At 42.1% G+C, this 23,047-nt stretch overlaps 1 protein-coding gene across 2 annotated transcripts; it reads left to right on the plus strand.

Moving 5' to 3' along the window:
• Positions 1-12: 12 nt before the first annotated feature.
• Positions 13-20,849, plus strand: nup37 (nucleoporin 37). 2 transcript variants are annotated; one of them, XM_040035883.1, is made up of 10 exons: positions 13-177; positions 1,633-1,804; positions 1,885-2,006; positions 8,109-8,181; positions 8,379-8,473; positions 18,400-18,490; positions 19,882-20,057; positions 20,137-20,187; positions 20,472-20,565; positions 20,673-20,849. In XM_040035883.1, exons 2-10 carry the CDS (start codon positions 1,649-1,651, stop codon positions 20,784-20,786), a joined length of 972 nt encoding a protein of 323 aa, XP_039891817.1. In that variant the 5' UTR covers positions 13-177; positions 1,633-1,648; the 3' UTR covers positions 20,787-20,849. The 2 variants fall into 2 exon arrangements, with proteins under 2 accessions (XP_039891817.1, XP_039891818.1); XM_040035884.1 differs by lacking the exon at positions 13-177 and adding an exon at positions 184-332.
• Positions 20,850-23,047: the final 2,198 nt, after the last annotated feature.

The following is a 23,047-nucleotide window of genomic DNA, read 5'->3' on the forward strand; positions in this document are numbered from 1 at the left end:
GATTTTCTAAAGTGGTTTAGACTTTCCCCCCAAAAATTTCTGTCTGTCGCCATAACTAATACCCAACCACCCTCTGACATTTCTACTCGATGGTACGTTCCGTGTCGTAATCGGAAGAAGATTGAAAACATCTCAAACGCGTGCAGCGTTTCGTTCAAGGGATTCATTGAAAATAAGGTAGTAAAGTCTATCAGTTACTGCTGTATTCTGAGTTTAGATAGACCCTTACCAGTAAGGGTTAGCTACGACATTGCCAGGCTGCGGTTTGACTGGTAAAAACGACAAGCAGTGCTCCCGCATTTAAACCAGCAGCACGTTTTGCTTCTAGACAGGTGACATGCTACCATTATTATTATTCTTCCACAAAAGCCACACTAGTTTAGCTGAGATATCATATACACCTAGTTTTCTTTTACAGAAATAACATGAAAATAAACGACCTTGTTGCAACTCAGCGAGAAAAAACTTAACTCATAAGCAGTAACACAATTTTAAGCACTGTCTGCATTTGTACTAAGTTTAAAAAAAGGGTGGGGGTGGGGGCAACTCTGTGTGTATATTAACTGCGCCGAATCTAATGTTGATCAATGTAGTTTGGTAAAACATAGTCCAGCTGTGTCCTACTTGCTGTGCATGAGTCTGTAACTACTGGGATATGAAAAACAAGAAAGTCTTTGATTGACGTTTGGTTTTTAAGATCCTTAGCAACTGTAACCCTGCAGACTTTTTTTCCCTTTTTTTTTTATTGAACATAAGCAAAAATACTGATTTAATTTAGTTAAGTTTAACTTTATTTTTTATCTGCAAGATACAAAAGAGGGTTTATAAATCCCCAACTAGTGTAGTTAACAAAAACTAAGATAAAAGTAGGCCTGAAAACAATTTTAGTTGACTGAAATAAAATCCAGTCTAGACTTTTTAAAAATATACATTCAATAAGGTCCTGGAAATGTTCTTGATATAATGGCATCAGTTGCAGCAGATTTGTGTGTTGTACCTCCATGATGTACAGCTACAACAAGTGGTTGTAGCTCAGGTGGTAGAGTATGTAGGTATGATGTATGAATGTGTGTGAATTTTAGAAAGATAGATGTAGAAACAAGCGCTTGTTTGAATGGGTGAATGATGCATGTTGTATAAAGAGCTTTAACTGCTCTAGTAGAGTAGAAAAACGCTATATAATAACAACTCCATTTACCACATCTAAGGTGCTCAAAATACAAAAACAGTGGGTCTGTTTTGCATTACTTAACAGAACTGACTTATTTTAAGACATTACAATTAACACAACATTTATTTTGTGCCTGAGTATTTTGTGCCTTTTCATTAGAAGCCCATTGATTTACCTTTAAGCGTTAAGACAAACCTAATGTTATTTATCCTAAAAGTTGGGAACCTGTTTAGTTAATCAGTTAAAAATCAAGTTAAACACAACCTTTAACAAAATAGCTTAATATCATCATATATGTAGTGTTGAGACTTTTAATTATCACAGTTATCATGACTACTGGTACATTTACTGATAATAATCTGATCAATGAACTGATGTTCTTGTTTAAAAGTGGTTTTAAACAACAGGTATTGATGATCATCCTAATCATTTCCTATCGGTTATCCTTCTGATTCTTTCAGTGGAAGTACGCGCGACATGCAGGAGGACTCAAGCCACAGTCCCAGCTACACCGTGCCATGTGACGACTTTGTTCATGTGGTGGAGTTCAGTCCCTTCAGCTCCGGTACCCCGGCATCTCTCCTGGCCTATGGTGGAAACCAGTACGTGGTGGTGGGCACCTGCCTCTTCCAGGTTAGAGATACAGTCTCACGTGTTTTGGTTCACTGAGTGCACATCTGTTTCCTTCTCTGAATGCAACTTTGCTCCTACAGGAGGAGGATGTGGAGGTCGAGGGAGTTGAATTCAATGTTCTTCGAGCTTTTCACCATGAACTGCGTGTCGACGCTCTAGCCTGGAGCCCTGAGTCTCGGCTGGACAGGATACCCACTATCAGGTACTAGGCCACTTGCATTCCACGTGCTTTGGCCTTCTTCTGTTTTTTTTGTTTTTTGTTTTTTTTTTTGATATCCAAATCAAGTCTTTTTATTAACATCGTTCACTTTGTAGCTTGGTGGCTTGTTTAAAACTCTTCATGTAAGCGCTTTCTGAAACATGAATGAAGACACCCATGTTCAGCTTCGGGAGCTGAAGACATTCAAAACATGGGTGGTCACCTTTGAGCTTGATTGAGGTTTCTCATCTGATGTTTCTGGTTTTCGCTGGGTTAAATCAATTGCCCCCAGCTAGGGCTGGGCGATATGGCCTAAAATTTATATCGCGATATAATTTGAAGCATGTGCGGTAACGATATATATCACGATATATTCTTTTCTTCTGTATAACGTATTTTCCACACTATAAGGCACACTTAAAATCCTTTAATTTTCTCAAAAATCGAGAGCGTGCCTTATGTATGAATTCTGGTTGTGCTTACTGACCTCGAACCAATTTCTGCGTGCAGAAATCTGTTAAAAAAAAAAATGTTTTAGTACAACTTTGGTAAGCCGCACTGCTTGATGGATTGTCAGAGCATTACGGCTGCCGTAGTGAGGAGCTTCGCGGAGTAATCTGGGTCCAAAACTCCGTCCGCTTCAGGTCCCAAAGTCAAACGAACACTAAGAGTTAAAAACGGTCTAAATTCTTTCATCTTTAATTAAATCATCAGCATTGCTGCTTTATCGGGTGTAACAACATGAAAACAGAATTTATTAAATTTAACGGAGTTAACAGGAAGTTAGCTCTCTAGTTTACACCTAAACATTTCATACTATGTTCTGACTGAGAGACTTTTGAAACTAAATAAAATGTACAGCTCTGCTACCACTTCCAACATAAATGAAGACAGAAAACTAAACAGCAGTGGCGTTTGCAGGGTTACTGAAGTTGGACTACCTAGTATATAATGTTGTGCTACGTGATTGCTAGCGACACAGCTATGTTAGCATAACATTGGCACAGTGAAGCTGGAGGATGAACGCCAACTTTTTTTCCACTCAATAAAAGTTAACGTGACGGATTCTGGTGGTTGGGGACAAATGCAATCGCATAGCAGGATGCTATACACGGGCCAAACTTCAGTCAGGAGAACAACTGAGATTATTCATCCACAATACGAGGTTAGTTGTTAATATACTGCAACAACATGGGAACAGAACAGCTGCGAGAGAATTCAACATTAATGAATCAATGTTACAGAAGTGGAGGAAGCGCAGTTTTTGGCTTTCCCCTTATTTCAAAAGTGCTTCATCTCTTTGCTATGACTGTCGCCCGCCATAATCTGCAGATGATAATGGTTGTAGCTGCTGCGATGCTTTCAACCAAAACAGGCGCAGCTTGATGACATCATCAACATGCGCTATCGCGATAGAGCGATATAGTCAAAATCTCTATCGTTAGCCAAATTTATATCGTTTCTATCATATATCGTTTATATCGCCCACCCCTACCCCCAGCATAACCTTTTTGTGTATGCTGTGTATGCTAGCAGATTCCTGCAGTTGCCTGTAGGTTTTCATGTGATATGACCACCAGCTCCAGTGGTTCCTTAGGTTGTTTAGGTTGCTAGCAGGTTGCAACAGTTGCCTGTAGTTTTCCATATAGGTCTGCGAATGCTTACCAACTACTAGGTGAGTGACTGTAAAATTAAACAAAATGTAATGCAAACTGGAAATGGAAAAAGTTCAGCAATGTTATTTATTAACCGGTTGGAATATATACACATTCTTACCCAAGCAACAGGTGGTTGACAGTGTCTAAGCCAATGTAACTGATGCCTTATTAGCAAAAGGCATTTGGTTGGACATTTGTAGCTCATCTGTAGGTCATGGGCCTCTTGTTACGTGAGAGGTCATGATGAGGCAGGATTAGAAGGTCTCCAGCCAACTTTCACTTCCACATTAGACATTTACGTCTTTTAACATAACAGGGTCACTGTTGTAAACACAGTTTTTGGGACCAGAGAAGAGACATTTGCAGAGAAAGCACACCAGCCAGTGAAAGTAGTCATCACTGCCTCTTGCTGTCACACTGCAGCTGCCAGGATGTGAGCAAAGTTGTTTCAGGTGGCTTTGGACAGGAGGGAAGTAGCCCAAGCAAAGATTGTTAGAAAGCAAGAGTTTCCGCCTGAGGCGGTGGATGGGAAGGTTTCGTGGTCCCCCTGGAGGTGTTTAGCCTTTCTGTAATTGAAAAGGAAAGGCAGCTGGCCTTCTGTGGTTTACTCCACAGGACCCTTGAGCCAGCCCTGTGACGTGCGCACTTGTTATTGCGCTGATGACTACCCACTCAGGTTCCATCCCTCCCTTCAGGCTGCACGTAGCTGTGCCTTCCAGGAAAAGTACAACGTTCTCACGGGTTTGCCTCAAGTGGGGGCCCGGAGAGAGTAACAGAGAGGGGAGAAGAGGGGCCTCAAGCTGCCACCACAGCAGCTTATAATGAGAACAAGCCTGGAGACTATTAAAACCACAGACTTCAACTGAACACACACATTTTTCAGCCTTGCCTGTCATTTACTATATACAGTGGACAACATGCTGGCCTTTATCAGAGAGTTAAAGGCACAAAGAGAAGATGGGCAGAGGGACATGAGAATGACATGACAACAAAGACACCCAACCAGACTCAAACCAGAGAAGCTAAAGTTCATGTTTGTGGTATTTTACCCTCAGATGCCCTCAGGGATGATTGCAGCTTGGATCACTAGGCAACCAGAAACAGACATGCATCAGTAAATTACATGCTAATATATTCTGTAGTTTGCACAGAACATATTTTAAAACTTCAGCTTGGCATCCTAGTTTGCTGCATGCATGGGTATATTTGCAAGGATGTATTCTTTTTATTAAATGTATTTTCTAAATTTCTTTTCAGCAAATAATAGAAGTACTTTGACAAATAAATAACTGATGGGTATTGTATTATCCTATAATTCCAACTAGGGCTGGGCTATATCATACCGTTTACGGTAATACCGGTGTAATGTTGGGCAATGATAAGAAAATGAAATATCGCGATAGAATATGGGTTAAACGTGCCTTTGTTTACATACGCACATGGCTGCAACGCAGAATGAGAAGAGCGAAAGTGGATCATTAAATGAAACTGATGAACCAGAATTGGTTTGTAAAAATGCTGCAACTTCAGTGGTGTAGAACTGGTTTAGCTTTCATCCGTCAGATATACAACAAAGCACTATTTTTGGTAGCGCATGCTAGCGGGCCGTCGTTATTACCGTGTTTTTTGGGAGATACGGCGCACTTAAAATCAATCCTTTGATTTTTCTGAAAGTCGACAGTGTCCCTTTTAATCCCGTGTGCCTTATGTATGAATTCTGGTTGTGTTTACTGACCTCGAAACGATTTGATGTGGTACACGGTGCTCGAAAATCTGTCAAATGTTTCAGTACGACTAAGCTACGAACCCGCACCGCTTGATGGATTGTCGGAGCATTACAGCTATCATAGGCAGGCGCCTCGCGGAGTGATACGTACTGTGCTTCAACATAATATTACCATATTGTGTGTGTTTATAACCTCTTTTAAGTTTTGTGGATATTATACATGGTTATGCTGAGGATATGTCGGCCAATTTCCACTGGCAATGCCTTTTGGTTAAACTGTCAGCAAGGATTTGCATTTGCACTGCAAATTTTTTATATAACTTTAATGCATTTAAAAAGCTGCTTGTGTAAGTGCAAAATACATTGATGTTTTTTTTTTTTTGTTGCACTAATAAAGTTGAGGAGTTGTAAAGTATTTTGTCTAGTGTCAATTATATCGTCAGTTATATGTTATCGCAAATTTTCAAATGTATATCGTGATAGATATTTTTGGTCATATTGCCCTGCTCTAATTCCAGCTCTACTATCTTGGGGTCTATCTGGTAATCTTCTACTCAGGAGCTTTCATTGTTTCACAAAGAGTTATTATAGTTTTGTATTTTGTGATTGGTTGTTATTAGTATTTTATCCTGACATTTTATTTACGTTTGGTTTAATTCAGCCTCGCTTTGTCAGATAAAAAAACTAAACCACAGTTCTTACTCCTCCACATCAAAAGTAGGCAGCTGAGGTGGTTCAAACATATCTTACCAGAAGGAGGTCAGGGGGCAGACACATGACACGCTGGAGAGATTTTATCTCTGATCTTGGAATGGCTCGGTGTTCCCATGGAAACGTTGGAGGAGGTGGTTGGGAAGAGTGAGGTTTGGACATCGCTGCTGCCCAAACGACCTGAACCAGGTTAGGCAGGATAAGTTGCAGTGTTGGTAATGTAAGAAGAGACTCAATAGCATTAAAATGGGGGGAATCTAAGAAGAGGCATGGTCTGATATCCCGCGTTGGTTTTGTTCCTCGAACACCAAGGTTAACATTGTGATATGATGTTATCACTTTGCGATGTATTGTTTTGGTGTTATTGACGCACCATCACACCGCACACCAAACCCTAACCATGTCCCTAACAGCCATGTTTTTGTTTTGTTTTTTTGTTTTTTTTACATTTTCTTTTTCCTGAGTGGACATTGGCAACTTTTTTTCCATGTCACAGAACTAATAACATTGTGATTGACCAAGATTAATTGTGATGATTCAGGAAGAACGCCAACATGGGGGATATCAAATACACCCAAGGCAGAGAAGCCCAGACCTCCCTGACCACGTCTTTCAGCTCTTCTGGGGGAACACCAAGGTGTTCTCAAGCCAGCCGGGAGATCCGATCTCTCCAATGACGTCCTTTTAAAAATGGAGTTCAAGTTTTATTCAGCTGTATCCGAAAGTCTTAGTGTTTGACGACATAGCTCCTGGAATCACTGGGAGGCTCGGGTCAGACCACTGGGCTTGCACCCATAACTACTGTCTGACTTACTGGACCCATGTGGTGCTTCTTGCGCGTTGCGGACCCACAGAAGGCCAGGTCCATATTTTGTCTTTGGGCTGCATCCAACTGGCCCTCATAGGCTAAGGCCCGGCTACCAGGCACTCTTTCTTGGACCCCTCTCCCCGGGCTTGATTCCAGGGGGCCCTGGTAACCCTATCCTGAGCAAAGCAAACTGGCTCCTTGTTCTCTTGTTCATAAGGGTCGTCTGAATCACTCTTTGTCTGGTCTCTTGCCCAGGACCAATTTGCCTTGCAAAACCCAACTAGGAGCAAATGCCCCCTCAACATAGCTCCTGGGATCAGTGGGGCACAGACCTCCCCACCACAATAAAGCAGGGATTCATAAATGCCATTACAAGATGAAAGGGGAAAACATTCACATATGCATACAGTATATAGACTCTAAATGTTGCTTCTTTTTTTAATGTGAAACATTAAGCCAAGATTCTGCTAATTTTGGTCAAGCAGACCTTTCAAAGATGTTCTCACTTTCAAAAACCTATCCTGTTTCAGCCTCTGTGGGGTTAAAATGATGGCACGAGGTAGAGTGAGTTTATGTCAACAAAACAGAAATTCACTGGAATTTCCCCTTTTTATTCAATGGGAATGGCTTTGACATTTAATTTTAAAAAAGGCAAAACGCCAGCGTGTGTTCCATGTTTTACAACAAACACTAATACGCAGGTTGAGAGGGCCTGTCCTAATATAATCTAATCTACTGTAGCAGTAAAACCCTGGAGCACGTTAAGGCTGTTTGTAGTGACATCATGCCAAATCCATCTGTGCCTGTGCTCGAAAATGTGTGAACTGCTGTCTGTTTATTCTGGTGATATGTGTGTGTTTTTCTTGTCATAAGTGAGTTAGTGTAATTGTGTGAATAATTGCAGGCGCTGGTATACGAGGACTGATTAGAGGGGAAAGTCCTCTGCCTGGCTCTGCACAGGTTTTTTTGAACAGAAGCGTGCACAAATGGCGTGAGGATTCTTATTTTTCTACGTGTTTATCTTAGCTTGCAATCAGAATCTCCCTGGCAGTGTTTCTACTGATCGGCGTCCAAGTTTTTACCGCACACACACACACACAGTCTCATCCAGAGGTGTCAGTGTAGGTGGTTGCATGATGTCGTTTGTCATCGGTCTGACTGTTTTGATGCTCACTCTGTGTTTTTATGTCCTCTCTTTGCAGGTTGTGCACGGCTGCAGCTGACAGAAAGCTACGCCTGCTGACTTCTGATCTTCAGGATAGGCATGAAGTCAAGGTAATGCAACATCTGGAGCACATTGGCCACAACTGCGCTTGTCATTAGGCATCAAACTTGCGCTGCTTAGTGCTGACGTTCAGTGCTTAGCGATAGAGGAAGTAGTTAAACTGCTAGAAAACATTCATTTAACAACTTATTGATTGGTATATTTTCTGTTTTTGTTCACACGTTTGTTTTTCCCATGCTGTCACTAGGTAATGGAGGGTCACACCAGCTACATTAACCATTTGGTGTTCGAGCCCATGGAGGGGAAACAAATTGCTTCCGTCAGTGATGACCACACTTGCAGGTCGAACCCGTTTTATTTCCATGTGTGTGTGCGTGCGTGTGTGTGTTCCCAGCTTCTGATTTTCAGTTCTGTTCTCTGTTAATGGTGCAGAAAGTTCTGACAGTGTTTCCACAGTGAAACACGATGCTAAGCACAACATGCTCCAGTGTGACTGTGCGTAAGCACAGAGCTGCTTTGTAGCTTTTCTAGCTAATTGGTTAAATATGGAAATCCAATTAGCTGCAGAAAGATTTTCCTCTCTCTAAAGGGGGGTGGGTGTCCCATAACAGGGTCCCCAAAATTTCCTTTTCAATTAAGGCGAGAGGAGGGGAAAAAGTGTATCAGTAGCTGGGGTCACCACAGGGACAACCCCTGTAACATTGTGAGGCTGGTTCTGCTGCAACATACAAGCACGTCATTTAGCTTTTACTTCTGGATGCCCACTTCAGCCACATAGCCGTTAGTATTAGCTGTCCTGGAGGTAGTTAAGTCATATACTTTTAGCTAGTTATTTCAGCTAGTGTTGCTTTTTGTTTCAAATGGCAGCAGCAGTGTAGAAACGCTAATATTTTTAGATTCAAACAAAAAAATGCAGGTAGTTGGAGATAACGGACTGGATATAAAGATGAAAATAGCTACTCTCACACCACCTGTCATGGAATAAGTGGTAAGTAAATCAAGACTGTGGACACATAGTAACAACTTCATGCACCAAATCATACTCTTCTTTATGTCAACCAGTTGGGGAATATCTTGAATAATATGCGCACAACATCACATGAGAAACGTCAATCAAGTCATAAATTGGGTTAGGAGTAGGCTTGTTTTCACATAGTCTTTTTATACAGTTGGACCTGATTGAGTCGACGCCTTCTGGCTAATAGAAAGAAGAAAAAGTTTCGTTTTTCGGACCTGACTATAGACTGCATATGTAGCTATGTTTCTCTGTGAAAACCTCCGCGAGGCCTTGTAGCTCTCAGAAGGGAGTCTGGTGTGGGAATGGAGAGTAGACCTTTAACTGAGGAATCCAGTGTCTGGGATGGGGTGTAGGGGAGGAGAAGGTTCTGATAATTACTGGATTTGTAGCTGAGAAGAAGGATTTTACAGGAGACTTACCTTGACTGGGAGCTGGTGGGGGTGATGGGTTAGCAGGACTTGGTGCAAAGAACTTTCCAGAGCAATGACTTGGAAGCCACAACCAAGAGTTCAGCCTTATTGTTGTTCAGTTAGAGAAAGTTGGTTGACATCCAGATTTTGATATCTTCCAGGCAGTGAATCCAAAGCAGAAATACCTTCAACATGCATTTTTTTACTGGCTAGTCTGGTTGCTGAAAGACTTCAAGTGTTATAGAAGTATATTTGAAACTCATTTCCCTTGCTCTGTGACCTCAGTAAACACTTTCCACATGGCTTTATGATCTCAGTTTGTAGTTTCAGGCCTTATCAAATAAAAAGTGAAGATTATCATAATTTTAAGAGGTACAAACGAGCATTACCTAAGTCCTTCCTGTCTTGTTCTTATTTACACAGGTAGAGCCATGCCTTGCTTTTCGTGTCTGGTTTCAAAACACCAAGATATGAAAACCCAGGCATGCAGCTAACCACTACCAATACCTTGTTGGCATTTACTGCCACATCGCAGACAGTCCTTTATCATGCTGGCATTAAGAGAGAGTTTAATCTCATATTCTGAAGTATAAAAAAATGCTATTAATACCTGTTGATGTGGATTCTGAGGTGGAGGATATTTTTCCAATAATTTATTGTGAAACTATGTGCGTTTGCGTTAGTATTGTATGATTTTATTTGTCTTGAGAGTCACACTGCATTATAATCCAGCATTTTTTTAATATACAGTGCTTTGAAAAAGTATTTATATATTTTTTTATATAATTATGGCATAATTTCTTAGATTTTCTCCGTATTTGTCACACTTACTTCTTACACATCATCAAACAAATACTAATATTAGATCTCCAAACCTACCTCCCTGTGTGGAAAAAGTAATTGCCTCTTAAACCGAATAACTGGTTGTTCCACTCTTGGCAGCAAGAACTGCAATTAAGCATTAGTTATCAAACATCAGTTATCATAGAGTCTTTCAGATCATCGTGGAGGAATTTTAGCTGATTTTTCTTTACAGAAGTTTACAACAGAATGGTAAATGGACTGGTTCTTATATAGCGCTTTTCTACTCTTCTGAGCACTCAAAGCGCTTTACACAACTTGTGCATTCACCCATTCACACCCATTCGCACAAGCACATTTTTCCTAGGTGCTTTCTAACTGACATTCACACACATTCATACTCCGATGAATGCATCGGAGAGCAATTTTGGGTTAGTATCTTGCCCAAGGATATTTGGCATGCAGACTAGGGGAAGCCAGGAATCGAACCACCAACCTTCCGATCAGTAGATGACCTGCTCTACCACCTGAGCTACAGCCACCCAGAAGTTGGTTTTTTTTTTTTCCCCAACTGCATTGAATGGTTTTCCAGATGCTTTGGCCTGTTTAAGGTCATGCCAAAGCATCTCAATCAGATCTAAGTCTGGACTTTGACTTGGCTCGTGTGTTTCAGATCATTGTCCTTCTGTGTAACTTGAGTGCTCTTGAGCTTCAGGTCATAAACTGATGGTCAGAAATGTTCTGGAAGAGAGCAGAATTCATGTTTTCATCGACTACAGCAAGTTAATCTGAAGCAGCAAAGCAGCCCTACACCATCACACTCACAGCAACATGTTTGACTGTTGTTGTGATGTTCTTTTTATGAACTGCTGTGTAAGTTTTATGTCAGATGTAACGAGACTCAAACCTTCCACAAAGTTCAGCTTTTGTGTCGTCAGTCTACAGAGCATTTTCTTAGAAGTCTCGGAGATCATCAACATGTTTTTTGGCAAATTTGAGATGAGCCTTTTTGTTCTTATTGGTCAGCAGTGCTTTTCTTCTTGAACTCTCCCATGGATGCCATTTTTGCCCAGTCTCTTTCTTATTGTTGAATCATGAACTCTGACCTTAACTGAGACAAGTGAGGCCTGCAGTTCTTTAGCTGTTGTTCTGGGTTCTTTTGTGACCTCCTAGATGACTCATCGATGCACTCTTGGGGTAATTTTTGTCGGCTGGCCACTCCTGGGAAGGTCCACCGCTGTTTCGAGTTTTCTCAATTTGTGCATAATGGCTCTTACTATGGTTCGCTGGAGTGTCAACGCTTTAGAAATGGGTTTGTAACCATGACTTTGTTTCTCAGCTGTTTCTTTAGATTGTGTATGATGTGTTACTTTTTGAGTGATTCTTTTGTACCCTGCTTCTCTGTAAGAAATGATAAAGGGGCAAATAATTTTGCACAGGCTTTTAGCCGGTCAGTTTTTGACTATCAGCAGCATAGTGATCCCCCTGTCCATTCACATCTGAACAAGTCTCCTCAACTCTATTCCTCCGCTCCCTCTGCCAAGTGTCCAGAGAAAACAGGAGTGCGCTCTCTCTGCTGAAAGATTTAAATTCTGTCATGTTGAGAAAATATGGGACGCAGGAGGAAGACAGAGGAGGAACAAGGGATAGATCAAGTTAACAGGAGACGACCTTCCAGTCAGCCCACACAAACTGAGCCTCGATATGAGAACAGGAAAGAAAGGGAGGGAGGTTTCTATCTGCATGTATAGACTCATGACCTCTCCATCAGTCTGTTAGCTTTGGCTGGAGTGCCTCTACTATAAGTTTGTTTAGTGTTGTCATCACTGTCCCCTGCAGCTGTGGGACCTCTGCTGTTTCCAGTATGCAACCTGACGCTGGAGCAGCAAGGTAGGGAACCAGACTGCACTTCCTCAGAGATGGAGTCTTGCTTCATGTAGTCTAAACAACTCATGGTGTCAGTGTAGGTGGAAAGGGTGTGGGTTATGCCACCTAGAGATCACGAGGGCACACTGCAGGGTTCTGAGAGGATTTGGGGCTGACTGAGTTCACCGCTGAACTCAGGAAAATGCCCACCTGCTGCTGCTGCTGCATTATGTGTATGGTTTAAAGCAGTATATCCTGTTCTCACTGATAATCCGTTTGTTTTTTCCTCAATCCCTCATCTTGTGTAAGGGGAGAAAAAATTACAGTACTGTGATAGCCTGTCCTCGATTACTGGTTCCCAACCTTATTGGGTCCCTATAAGATTAGTTCAAATAACCCTCTGTAACCCCACCCACTCAACATGTTCTGAATTTGTTGTCATGGATTACAAACCTGACCTTATTCAACACTTTTAGTTACATAAAGGTGGATATTCTGTTAATGTGGGCAGCTTCCATTACTACTGCCTTTTTAAAAAAATAAGTAATCTTGGAAGTTGGGAAAATTGTGTGAATCCTGTGTGATCATGTGTTTTAAAGTCAGTAGAGCGTAAGAAATGCTATTTTTATAAAACATTTAATACATTTTTTTTGTTTCTCGCTCTGTCAACAACTAAATAAGTCGTTAACCAACATTTTCCACCTTTCTCAGTTGTTTCTGGGTCTTAAGAGAGCATTCCTGCCACCTTTTCACAATCTCAACCACATTTTTTTTAGATCAGTCTTAGCTTATAAAGAAGAAGCTAGATGTTTCTAGATTATCAAGATTCAGTGTTGCTCCCTGCTAACAGATTTGTCAAATTACAGACGTTGTGCCTGACTGATATTTTCTCATAGATTTATATAGGAACTGAAATATTTTTGCAATTATAGTTATCGCCACCTGGGGGCTTTATGAAAAAAACCAACAAAAACAAAACACACAAAAAACAGCCATGTCCATCTTTTATATACAGTATATGGTTCCAGCTGTCCTTTTAGCCTCATCAGAAATGGTGTTACTGGAAGGATGAATGTCAAGAAGCCATTCTAAAGGAAGGAAAACCGGGAGAAAGGCTGAGGTATGCCAAATTATTCAAGAACTGCTCTGAAAATCACTGCACTGACGAAGTGATGGATCCAAACTTGAAATATGTACGGCTTTAGGAGAGAGGTACAACAGTGAGTATCTGGAGCCATTGTAGAACACGGTGAAAGCCCTTTCATGGTTTTGGGGCTTGATTTCAGCCAGTGATGGTGGGGAGCTTGTCAGATTTTTAACCACCGTACAAAACCACCTGGAAAGCATCTGGTTATCAACAGCTTGAATGATTTCAAACACTATGCCAATGCAGTAAAAACACACCTGAATAGAAAAACACACAAGGGAACACCATCAGTCATGGATCGGCCTCCCCAGAGCCTGAACCTCAACATCATCTTAACAGACAACTGAAGAAAAGGCAGAAACATCCAAAGAAGAGCTCTGAATGTCCTTCAAGAAGCCTGGAGAACTATTCCTGGAAACTACTTAGTAACTGAGTTCAGGTTGTGTGGAAGAACAAGGGAGGTCACACCAAATATTGACTTTTCAGTTTGTTAGCCGTATATATTTGTGTTCCCTGTTCATGTAGTGACCCTTCAAGGTACCAGAGATATGATTCTTATTTCTCACCTTTGATTATTTATTCTATTCTCTAAAACAAATCGGGTCACACAGTGCTAACGGCATTTCCCGTTTCCTTCATTTATCCGAAACCCCAAAAAACCACAACGCTGCAACCTTATTGTTTGCTCACTCAGATCACTTCCAATGTACTTTTCATCTCTGTTGTTGTACATGGAAGCAGAGAGTTATTGCTTGATGTAGTGTGATGCAATAACAGTGCTTTATCAGAAGAGGTGACGCGTGTTTTCGTGTCTCATGTCTTTCACCTCATTCGGCAGAGGTTATGTTTTTTTGGGGAGCTGGCGTTCTCCATTTGAAGGGGAGAGCGGTTGACCGCAGTTTGGCCGTTGGTGGTGTAGCGTGCAATTGAGCTCTGCTTGGCTAGTGGTCTAAAAGAATAGGGTTTAGTCGTTGTTTTCCTCATGTGGTCTGGGGGTTTTTCCTCTCTCTTTTCTTTTTTCCCCCCCTCCTTCGTTCTCCACAATGGAGGCCCAGGCTGCACATGGGCAGAGGAGAGAAGCCTAGAGTTTTGACAGCACCCTATCCTACTGCGTGCACGGGAGACGAGGCAGGAAAAGTTGAGTGTTTACTGTGGTCTTCATCTGAGACGGGGCATATCCTCCCCTACACCGCACCACTGAGGACATCAATCTCTCCAACAACACACTTGACATTTAGATAGTCTTTGGAGGTACTTTATTACATGATGTCTTTTGCATGACCTCATCAGTCAGCGCCTTCCCATGCTTCACAAGCATTTGTTTTATATTCCCAGAAACACTTGCAGCCTTCCCTGTGCCCCCATCTCCACCTTTTCTTCTAGTTCAGATGTGGTTAACCGTAGATCCAGGTCTCAGGAACCGCAGCTCTCTCGGTCCAAGTGATTCATTACATCCGTGGTGTTGCTGAGCTGCTTTTGCGATCATATATCTTATTTAGCTGCTGGAGCCATACTCTAATTAAGATTGGTCCTAATCCTCCAGAGCTCTCTGTTTCATTTGCATAAAGAAGGATGCTGTTCAACTTTTCTCCGCCACGCTTCCCCAGCTGACGTGCATTTTGCTGCCCTACGCTGTATACCACAGAAAATGAATGGCAGCGGGCCGCCCACAGCGAAACATTTGCTGTAATGCAAGTGGAGCATAACACCAACTCAGGCGAGGGTGCTTAGCCCCCTACCTCCATTCCACTCCAACCCACCTTCCTCTGCCCCTGCTGTCATAGCTCAATGTAATATGAGGCTGGCGTTTTTTCTGTAAGAGTCCAGTATAAGTCTGTCTGTCTTCGAAGCTTGAAGGCCCAAATCTGAGAAAAGAGCCCATTTTCCCTGGAAAAGGATGAAGACAGCTGTACCCTGCTGCAGATTAGAGGAAACCATGAACTTCAGTGAAAAGACACCACCCATTATTTACTCACCAGCCTTTTACTGTGAAAGCCAGGCATGTTTCCACAAAGCTGCAGATTTATTGAAAAATAAAGGCACTCCAACACGATTCACCAGTCTGGCATTAGTGGGTATCTTTGCTGCTGTGATCTTTATAGCAACAACAACCAGCAACTCACAAATACAGCTAACCAAATTTCGTGCTGAAGACCAGAGATGGGCAGTAACGCGTTACTGTAATCCAATTACTTTTTTCAAGTAACGAGTAAAGTAAGGGACTACTATTGCAAAAAAGGTAATTAGATTACTGTTACTTTCCCGTAAGCATGCTGCGTTACTGCGTTACTAAAAAACATTAGCGTCCGCTGTTCACTGCGTGGGAAGAAAACTTCTTTTTACAGCGGGAAAAAAAAACCCTAAACTTCCGAGCAAGCACGGACAGTACGCTGCCACTGGAATGTGAAACTCCCAGATCCTTCCACTGACCGCTACGACACACCTGCACCAGGGCAAACCTCGGCCTGCCCCACTCCTGCTATACAGGTGAAAATAGAGCAACAGGACCGCTGAGTCTTTGATTTTATTTATTTTCTGCTGTGTTTTTTACCTGCATTTATTTGAAAGAGTGAGTGTAAGCACAAAAACAAATTTTATTTTATGTGCTGGAATGTGCAGAAAATAGGTTTAAATGTTAAACAAATTTCTTCCAGTCAGAGAATGTTGCATATAATTTAATGTTTGCTTCATGCGTAAAGTTAAAAGATTAAAACGAATAAAACAAGTTTTAAAAAGAGACTTTTTCATTTGATTACATTTTATATGATGGATTATGCAGGAAAAAAATAGAATTGGGCTGAAAGATCTATTGCTTTATTACCTATTCAGGTTGTAAATCATTTTTTTAAAAACTAACTAAGTAACTAATTACTTTTGAAAATAAGTAATCAGTAAAGTAACGGGATTACTTTTGGGGGGAAGTAATCAGTAATTAGTTACTGATTACTTTTTTCAAGTAACTTGACCAACACTGCAGAAGACAACAAGAGTCAAATCAACAGGAACAATATCCATCCATCCATTTCCTTTCACACTTCCAAAGAGGTTATAGTAGCGGCAGGCAGACCGAGGTATTCTGAACGTCCTTCTGCCCAGATGTTTTTTCCCTGTGGCTTCTGAGAGATTCTGAGACACCATCAGCCCAGATGAGATATATGGTCATCAGCCACTTTATTGGTTAAATCTGTTCCACTGCTTATTAACACGCATATCTAATCAACCAATCACATGGAGGCAACTCAGTGCATTTAGTTAGTTAGATATGGTCAGACCAAGCATTAGGATGGTGAAGAAGGTGATTTTGAATGTGTCATGGTTGTTGGTCTGAGTATTTAAGAAACTGCTGATCTGTGATCTCTAGGGTTCACAGAGAATGGGTCTGAAAAAGAGAAAATACATGAGTAAGTAGCAGGTCTTTGTGCAAAACGGCCTTGCTGATGTCAGAGGACAATGGCCAGACTGCTGCGAGCTGATAGGACAAAAAAACAAAACAAAAAAAACCGACAGTAACTCAAATAACTACTCACTACAACCATGGAATGCAGAAAAGTATATCTGAACGAACCGCACGCGCATCAGATGGCCTGCAGCAGAAGACCACACTGGGTACCCCTCCTCTGAGCGAAAAACAGGAAACTGAGGCTGCAACCCACATAGGCTCACCAACATTAGACAATAGATTAGAAAAACGTTGGTCTGTCCCAGATTCTGCTCTGACATTCAGATGGAAGGGTTAGAATTTGGTAAAACCAACATGACAACTTTGATTCTATCCTGTCTGATATTAACTTATCAGGCCAGTGGTGATTGTGTAATGGTGTGGGGGGTATATCTTCTTGGCACACTTGTGGTTCTTTACTACCAATTGAGCATTGTTTAAACACCATAGTGTGCCTTTCTTCCAATGGCTACTTCCAGCGGGATAATGCACCATGTCCATGACAGTGAGTTCACTGTACTCTAATAGCCTCCACAGTCACCAGATTTCCATCCAAAAGAGCTTCTTTGGGATGCTGTGGAATGAGAGCATGACATCATGGATGTACAGCCGACAAATCTGCAGCAACTGTGTGATGAATCTATGCCATGAAGAATTAAGGCAGTTCTTAAGGTAAAAGGGAGTCCACCCCTTTGCTAGCAAGGTTTATCTAATAGTCTCTCCAGTGAATTCTGGGACTACCAGGGGCATGTCTAGAGAACTTTCCAGGGAGGCATTCTGATCAGTCCAGACAGCTTGCAGCCAGCAGTAACCCATTTCGACCTTGTTTACTTGTGTTCATGAGTCTGGATAAATGACCAAGTGAAGGCTGGAATGTAGACAACTGATAAATCAAGAGCTTAACCTTTAGGCTCTCTTTAACACAACATCTGCATGCAGTTTCATGCTCCACCCTCCCGTCACTCAAGACAAGATGATGGTGCAAGTTGAGGGAGTTTGATAACTACTGCAAACATACACAGCTGCAGCAAACACAGAACCATATCTCATCCAAATATTGGATCATTGCATGCCTTAATAGGAATAAGAAAACTCAGGGCATTATATTTGCAAAGGTCAAGGCTGTGTGTGCCATTATGCTTTTGCATTTAGCACTACAGAGAAAGAAACCTTTGGAAGGTCAATTCGTTCTAATGTTATGTAAGGGCTATGGGTGGCTCAAAATCCGATGCTATTTTTAGGCGCCTGCTCTAAAGCCCCATCTTTGCTGTTAATTAAGAGGTAGTGGATTTTGTTTTTGGATTTTAGGCCAAGAACAGTTCACGTGTCAAACTGAATCAATCCGTAGCACAACTAATTAGAAATGATTAGAGCCCTGTGTTTTTTTACCTCCTACACAATAATGAGACAGTTATACAGGTTTTGGCAATTAATTCTCACAGCACTTGCGAACACAGTGTCAGTTCCAGTACTCTGGAAACAAAGTGGGTCAAACTGGGTCAAACAAGGTGCCTCACTCTGAGATCGCTCTGCATTTTGTTGGTGTCCATTTTAATCTTTGTTGTCCACGTGAATTCATGTCTGCAGGGTGTGGGACCTGGATGGGAATGAAAGCGCTACTTTCCGGCTTCAGTCTCCTGGCATCAGTGTGTGCTGGCACCCAAAGGAAGTCTTTAAGGTAGGAGTTGCCTACTCTAAATCTGAGGTAAAACCCCTGAGTAGTATAGATGGTTTACAGTTGGAGGGTCAGGTGTGAGGTCAACTTTATGGATGCCCTCACTCCTCCGAGACATCCTCATTGTTATCAGAAACACTTGAAGTTCACGTGGGTGGTTAGATAAGCCAAATAAAAGATTCTGCCCAGCATTCAAATATAGATTTTGTTGTGAAATATCTTGATGTGGTGCCCAAAGCACACATGTGGGTAAAAGCCTGCTGAAGTGTACAGAGGAGGGTGAGATTGCACATCGTATACATAAATCAGTATATATTTCACTGAAGCTCCACATCTCTAAACCACTGTCTCTGTAAATATGGTTTCTACTGCATAAAGTTAATAGGGTCAACAATAAAAATACAATAAATTATACACTAAAAACCATAAATCTGAATTAGAAAGAAGAGCTCTCACATAATAATAGAAGTCAGCTTTGTTTGCACAAAAACAAACGCCAGGATGTCCTGCTCAAGTAGATCTGAAAGCAAGTGAGATTAACCGACTGAATGATTGGGCAGCTCTTATGTGAAAAAATAGGTTGTTCCACACATTAGGAGCCACCACCGAAAAGGTCCTATCGCCTCTGCCTTTGAGCCTGGAAGTAGTAGCATCCAAGAACAATTGGTTCCTAGACCTCAGTGCTTTGGTAGGCGTGTAGAGCTTCTACGCCAAAACACTAAGACTCTTAAAAACAAGTAATAAAATTTTAAACTGGATCCCGAGATGGACTGGAAACCAGTATAGGGAGGCCAATACAGGTGTGATGTGGTCATGCCATTTCTTTACTGTCAGAAGGCGAGTTGCTCCATTTTGTAGAGCCTGCAGGCTATGAAGTAACGACTTAACAAAGCCAACGTACAAAGAATTAAAACACTCTAATCACGAGGTATTAAAGGTGAGAATTACTCTCAAAGTCATGTTGAAGGAGATTGGCCTTCACCTCACTGAAGAGATGTAATTGAAAAAAAGCTCATCTTAGTTGTTTCCCTGATAAAGACATTTCACGACCTTCACGGTACCCTTAATGATGAGTTTTGATGCCTCAGTGTTTGATGCCCATACTGTAAAATATGTCCACTGGCATTTATGTGACCATGAAAAAACATAAGTACCATCATTTTTAGGAAATCTCTATGAACCGACAGGATATTTGGTACCAGTTGTTTTCTGTTCATATAACCTTGGTACAGAGGTTTAGTTGTGCTCCAGGACCCACCATGCATCCGTGTCATCTTTGCTACCTTTGTTGCAACCAAAACGAGCACCACTTTCAGAATAAAGCATGAATTTGGTGCAGAAGTACAAAGTGTTGTAAAATCCTTGATACATTCATTACGTCCTGTGCTCTCTAGTTAATGGTGGCAGAGAAGAAGGGGACGATTCGCTTTTATGACATGGTCACCCAGCAGGCCATCCTGTCACTGGAGAGCGAACCGCTCATGTCGGCAGACTGGTGCCTCACCAACACGATCAAAGTAGGCGGGGTGTCGGGCAGCGACTGGCTGATCTGGGATATAACTCGATCCAGGTGAGAGGATGTGTGGTGCTGATGTTGCTCGAGGTATTGATTTGGGATGTGTCTAAGTCACGTTTTTTGTTGTTTGCAGTTACCCACAAGAAAAAAGACCAGCTCACATCGATAAAGCACGGCTGTTTAGGTGAGGAAAGTTCTTCCATAAGCCTTATTGCTTCGGTTCATACCTGCTCAGGTTTCTCCTTTAAATCTGGTCAGTCTGTGATTCGCTAAAAAATATTTTAATTTTATTGAAATTGAAAGATTTGGAGTTTTCTTTTTGGTCTTTTACAAAGACCTGAATTGGTTGGCATCACGGAAGAAACTTTCATGATTTAACACAAGTCAGTTTCAGGAGGATGATTTTATATTTCAGACAGTAATTCTCCAATTGTGTGAAGGCTTTCAGGACATTGTTCTTCTCTCCAGGTGGTCTCGAGCCAATGAAAACCTCTTTGCCACAACGGGATGTCCAGGAAAGATCAACACTCAGCTGATCATCCACCATCTCGGCCACCCGCAGGTCTGTGTGTGCTTTCCATAGTTGTTATGGGTTTTGTTTTTGTTTTTAATTAAATTTAATGTGCTTTCCAACCATCAGCTCACGTCACACACCTCATGTCGTTACAGCCGGTGGCGATCGGGTCGGTGACCGTCGGATCAGGCCTCAGTTGGCACCGGACGCTGCCGCTCTGTGTGGTCGGCGGCGACAGGAAGCTTTGCTTTTGGATGACTGAGATGTAGACATCTGTTGCGGAAACCTGCGTCCTGTTTCTGTTTGTGCTCAATAAAATATTTTTCCAAGTATTCGTGCAGTTTGTGTGGAATTTGATGGGAATTGGCTGCATGCTCGAGCTTTGTTCTTCTCATTTCTGACCACCCCTTCAGGTCAGCTACAGATAAACGGCAGGATTGTCTGGTTTATGCCGAGAACTTGTTTTTCATTTCTCAGAGGAATGACTTACATCAGTTGTCTGTTATGTCCTGCCAAGAGAGCTGTAGTTCAAAGGAACGTGTCCGAGTGCCAACTCTACACTTCACCAGTCAACGTTGTCCTCGTACAGGTGTTTTCTCTCCCTCTTGGCTTCTGAATTTGCTTACTATCCACGGCGGACCTTGAATCATATCACGAAAAGTGTAAGCACGGGAAAAGCTCAGGGAGGCTCTCAAGTCTGAGGTCATTTCAGGTTATCTTCAGCTTCAAACTGAGCAGTTACGTGAGGATTTAGGAAGAGGAGCAGATGTGCCTCACCTGACCTTGATGAAGACTCGGGATGACTTGGCAGCTGCTCGCAGTAGAACAAAGACTCATTGTACCATCACAGGAATGCCTGCGAGTTTTCAAAGCGGTTGTACGGCCGCTCAACTGCAGCGGGTGCTGGTGTAATTAAACTGATCGTGAATCATTCGGGGTGGCAGGTGATCACTTCAGCTTCCACCTCAATGCACGAGCTTTATTTCAACGTAAACGTCAGCTCAAACACTGGGTTATATTGGACGCCGACGTCGGTGTGACAGAGCAGGAGCGAGCACCACTCTTTCAAACCAGTCCATCAGCCTCCTATATTTCTTGGACAGGAGGCGCTGACCACCATCCACAAAGCATAACATGCTACTGCTCTCCCGGTCCACTTTTTTTGTTTGAACAAGTCCAATGTGGTCGCAGCTCTCTGGGTTTTGCTGTGCTTTAGGTGCGAGCGGTGTTGGAGCAGCTGCGTATACAAGACCGATTCCAAAAAAAAGTGGAGCGGCTGTGTGAAATGCAAATAAAAACAAAATGATTTGAAAATCATTTAAAGCCTGCGTTAAACTGAATATTCTGCAAAGCCGACGTATAAAAAGATCGAAGCCGAGTAGTGTCACCTTCCCACTGTGTTGCATCACGTCTTACTTTAACAAATTCAGCTGCTCAGCAGTTCGGGCCTCCTTTTGTTATATGTTTGTATCATAACGTGCCAAATATCTTTAATGGAGGACAAGTTTGGACTGGAGACAGGCCAGTTTGGCACCCGGACTCTCAGTGCAGAGCCGTGCTGTCAGAGTACGTGCACAAAGCGGTTTGGCATCATCTCACAAAGTAAGCAAGCCCTGTGATACCCGCACATATCCTTCATTATCTATATCCTGTTCACTAACGGCCTCTGAAACAGTCTGGGCAGTAGCGTTTCTGGATTTTATTTGTGTTTATATTTGCTGGGTTTGCAGAGTTTGTAGATGCAGGGGAGAACTGTGTGCACCAGTGATGGTTTTCAGGGGTGTTTCTGAAACTGCTGCAAACTTATCAGGTCACATTATTTTGAACTCCAACCCACAAATCAGCTTCTCTGAGACGTTCACTTTTAATACACGATCATGTTTACCTCATTATTAATAAGATGGATATATTTTCAGATCTTTGAAAAATGTATTTGTACTTAAATTTTTTATTCATTTAACAGTTGTTATTCAGGAAAACGCGACTCTTTTGATGTCATGGCCAATATGACCCAGTAATACACACAAATACTGCAAAATATGAAGTAAATAAAGAGACTTCTGCTTCTTTCTTCAGCTTCTCCCTTTTGTGGTCATGGCAGCAACAGATCATCTGCTTCCATCTCACTCTATCCCCTGGATCCTCTGTCACTCCAACCCTCTGCGTGTCCTCCTTCACTAAATCTTCTCTGTTGCCTTCCTCCTTTCCTCCTCCCTTGCATCTTCAGCATCCTTTGTCCAGCATATCCACCATCCCTCCTATGCACATGTCAGCCTTGCTCCTCTTACTTTGTCTGCAAACGGTTCCCTCTGATCTACTAACTCTGTCCATTCCGATCACTCCCAATGAAGATCTTAACATCTAAAGCTTGGCCTCTTGTCTTTTTATCAGTGCCACTGTCTCCAAAAGGCACATCGTAGCAGGTGTCACTACTATCTTGTGAACCTTGTCTTTCTGTCACAAATCACTGAACCCTGCCTGGACTCTTCCCCTCCCCACTCGTACGCTTTCACTTCCATCTTCATCGTCA

Source organism: Simochromis diagramma, unplaced genomic scaffold (genome assembly GCF_900408965.1).
Source record: "Simochromis diagramma unplaced genomic scaffold, fSimDia1.1 OVJJ01000816.1, whole genome shotgun sequence".
NCBI lineage: Eukaryota > Metazoa > Chordata > Actinopteri > Cichliformes > Cichlidae > Simochromis > Simochromis diagramma.

What these genes read in the sequence shown, in the direction of transcription:
- nup37 (XM_040035883.1), top strand. Translation starts at nt 1,649, where the DNA reads ATGCAGGAGGACTCAAGCCACAGTCCCAGCTACACCGTGCCATGTGAC. An exon ending in AGGATAGGCATGAAGTCAAG is followed by an intron (nt 8,182 to 8,378) that starts GTAATGCAACAT and finishes TGCTGTCACTAG; the next exon opens with GTAATGGAGGGTCACACCAG. An exon ending in GATAAAGCACGGCTGTTTAG is followed by an intron (nt 20,188 to 20,471) that starts GTGAGGAAAGTT and finishes TCTTCTCTCCAG; the next exon opens with GTGGTCTCGAGCCAATGAAA.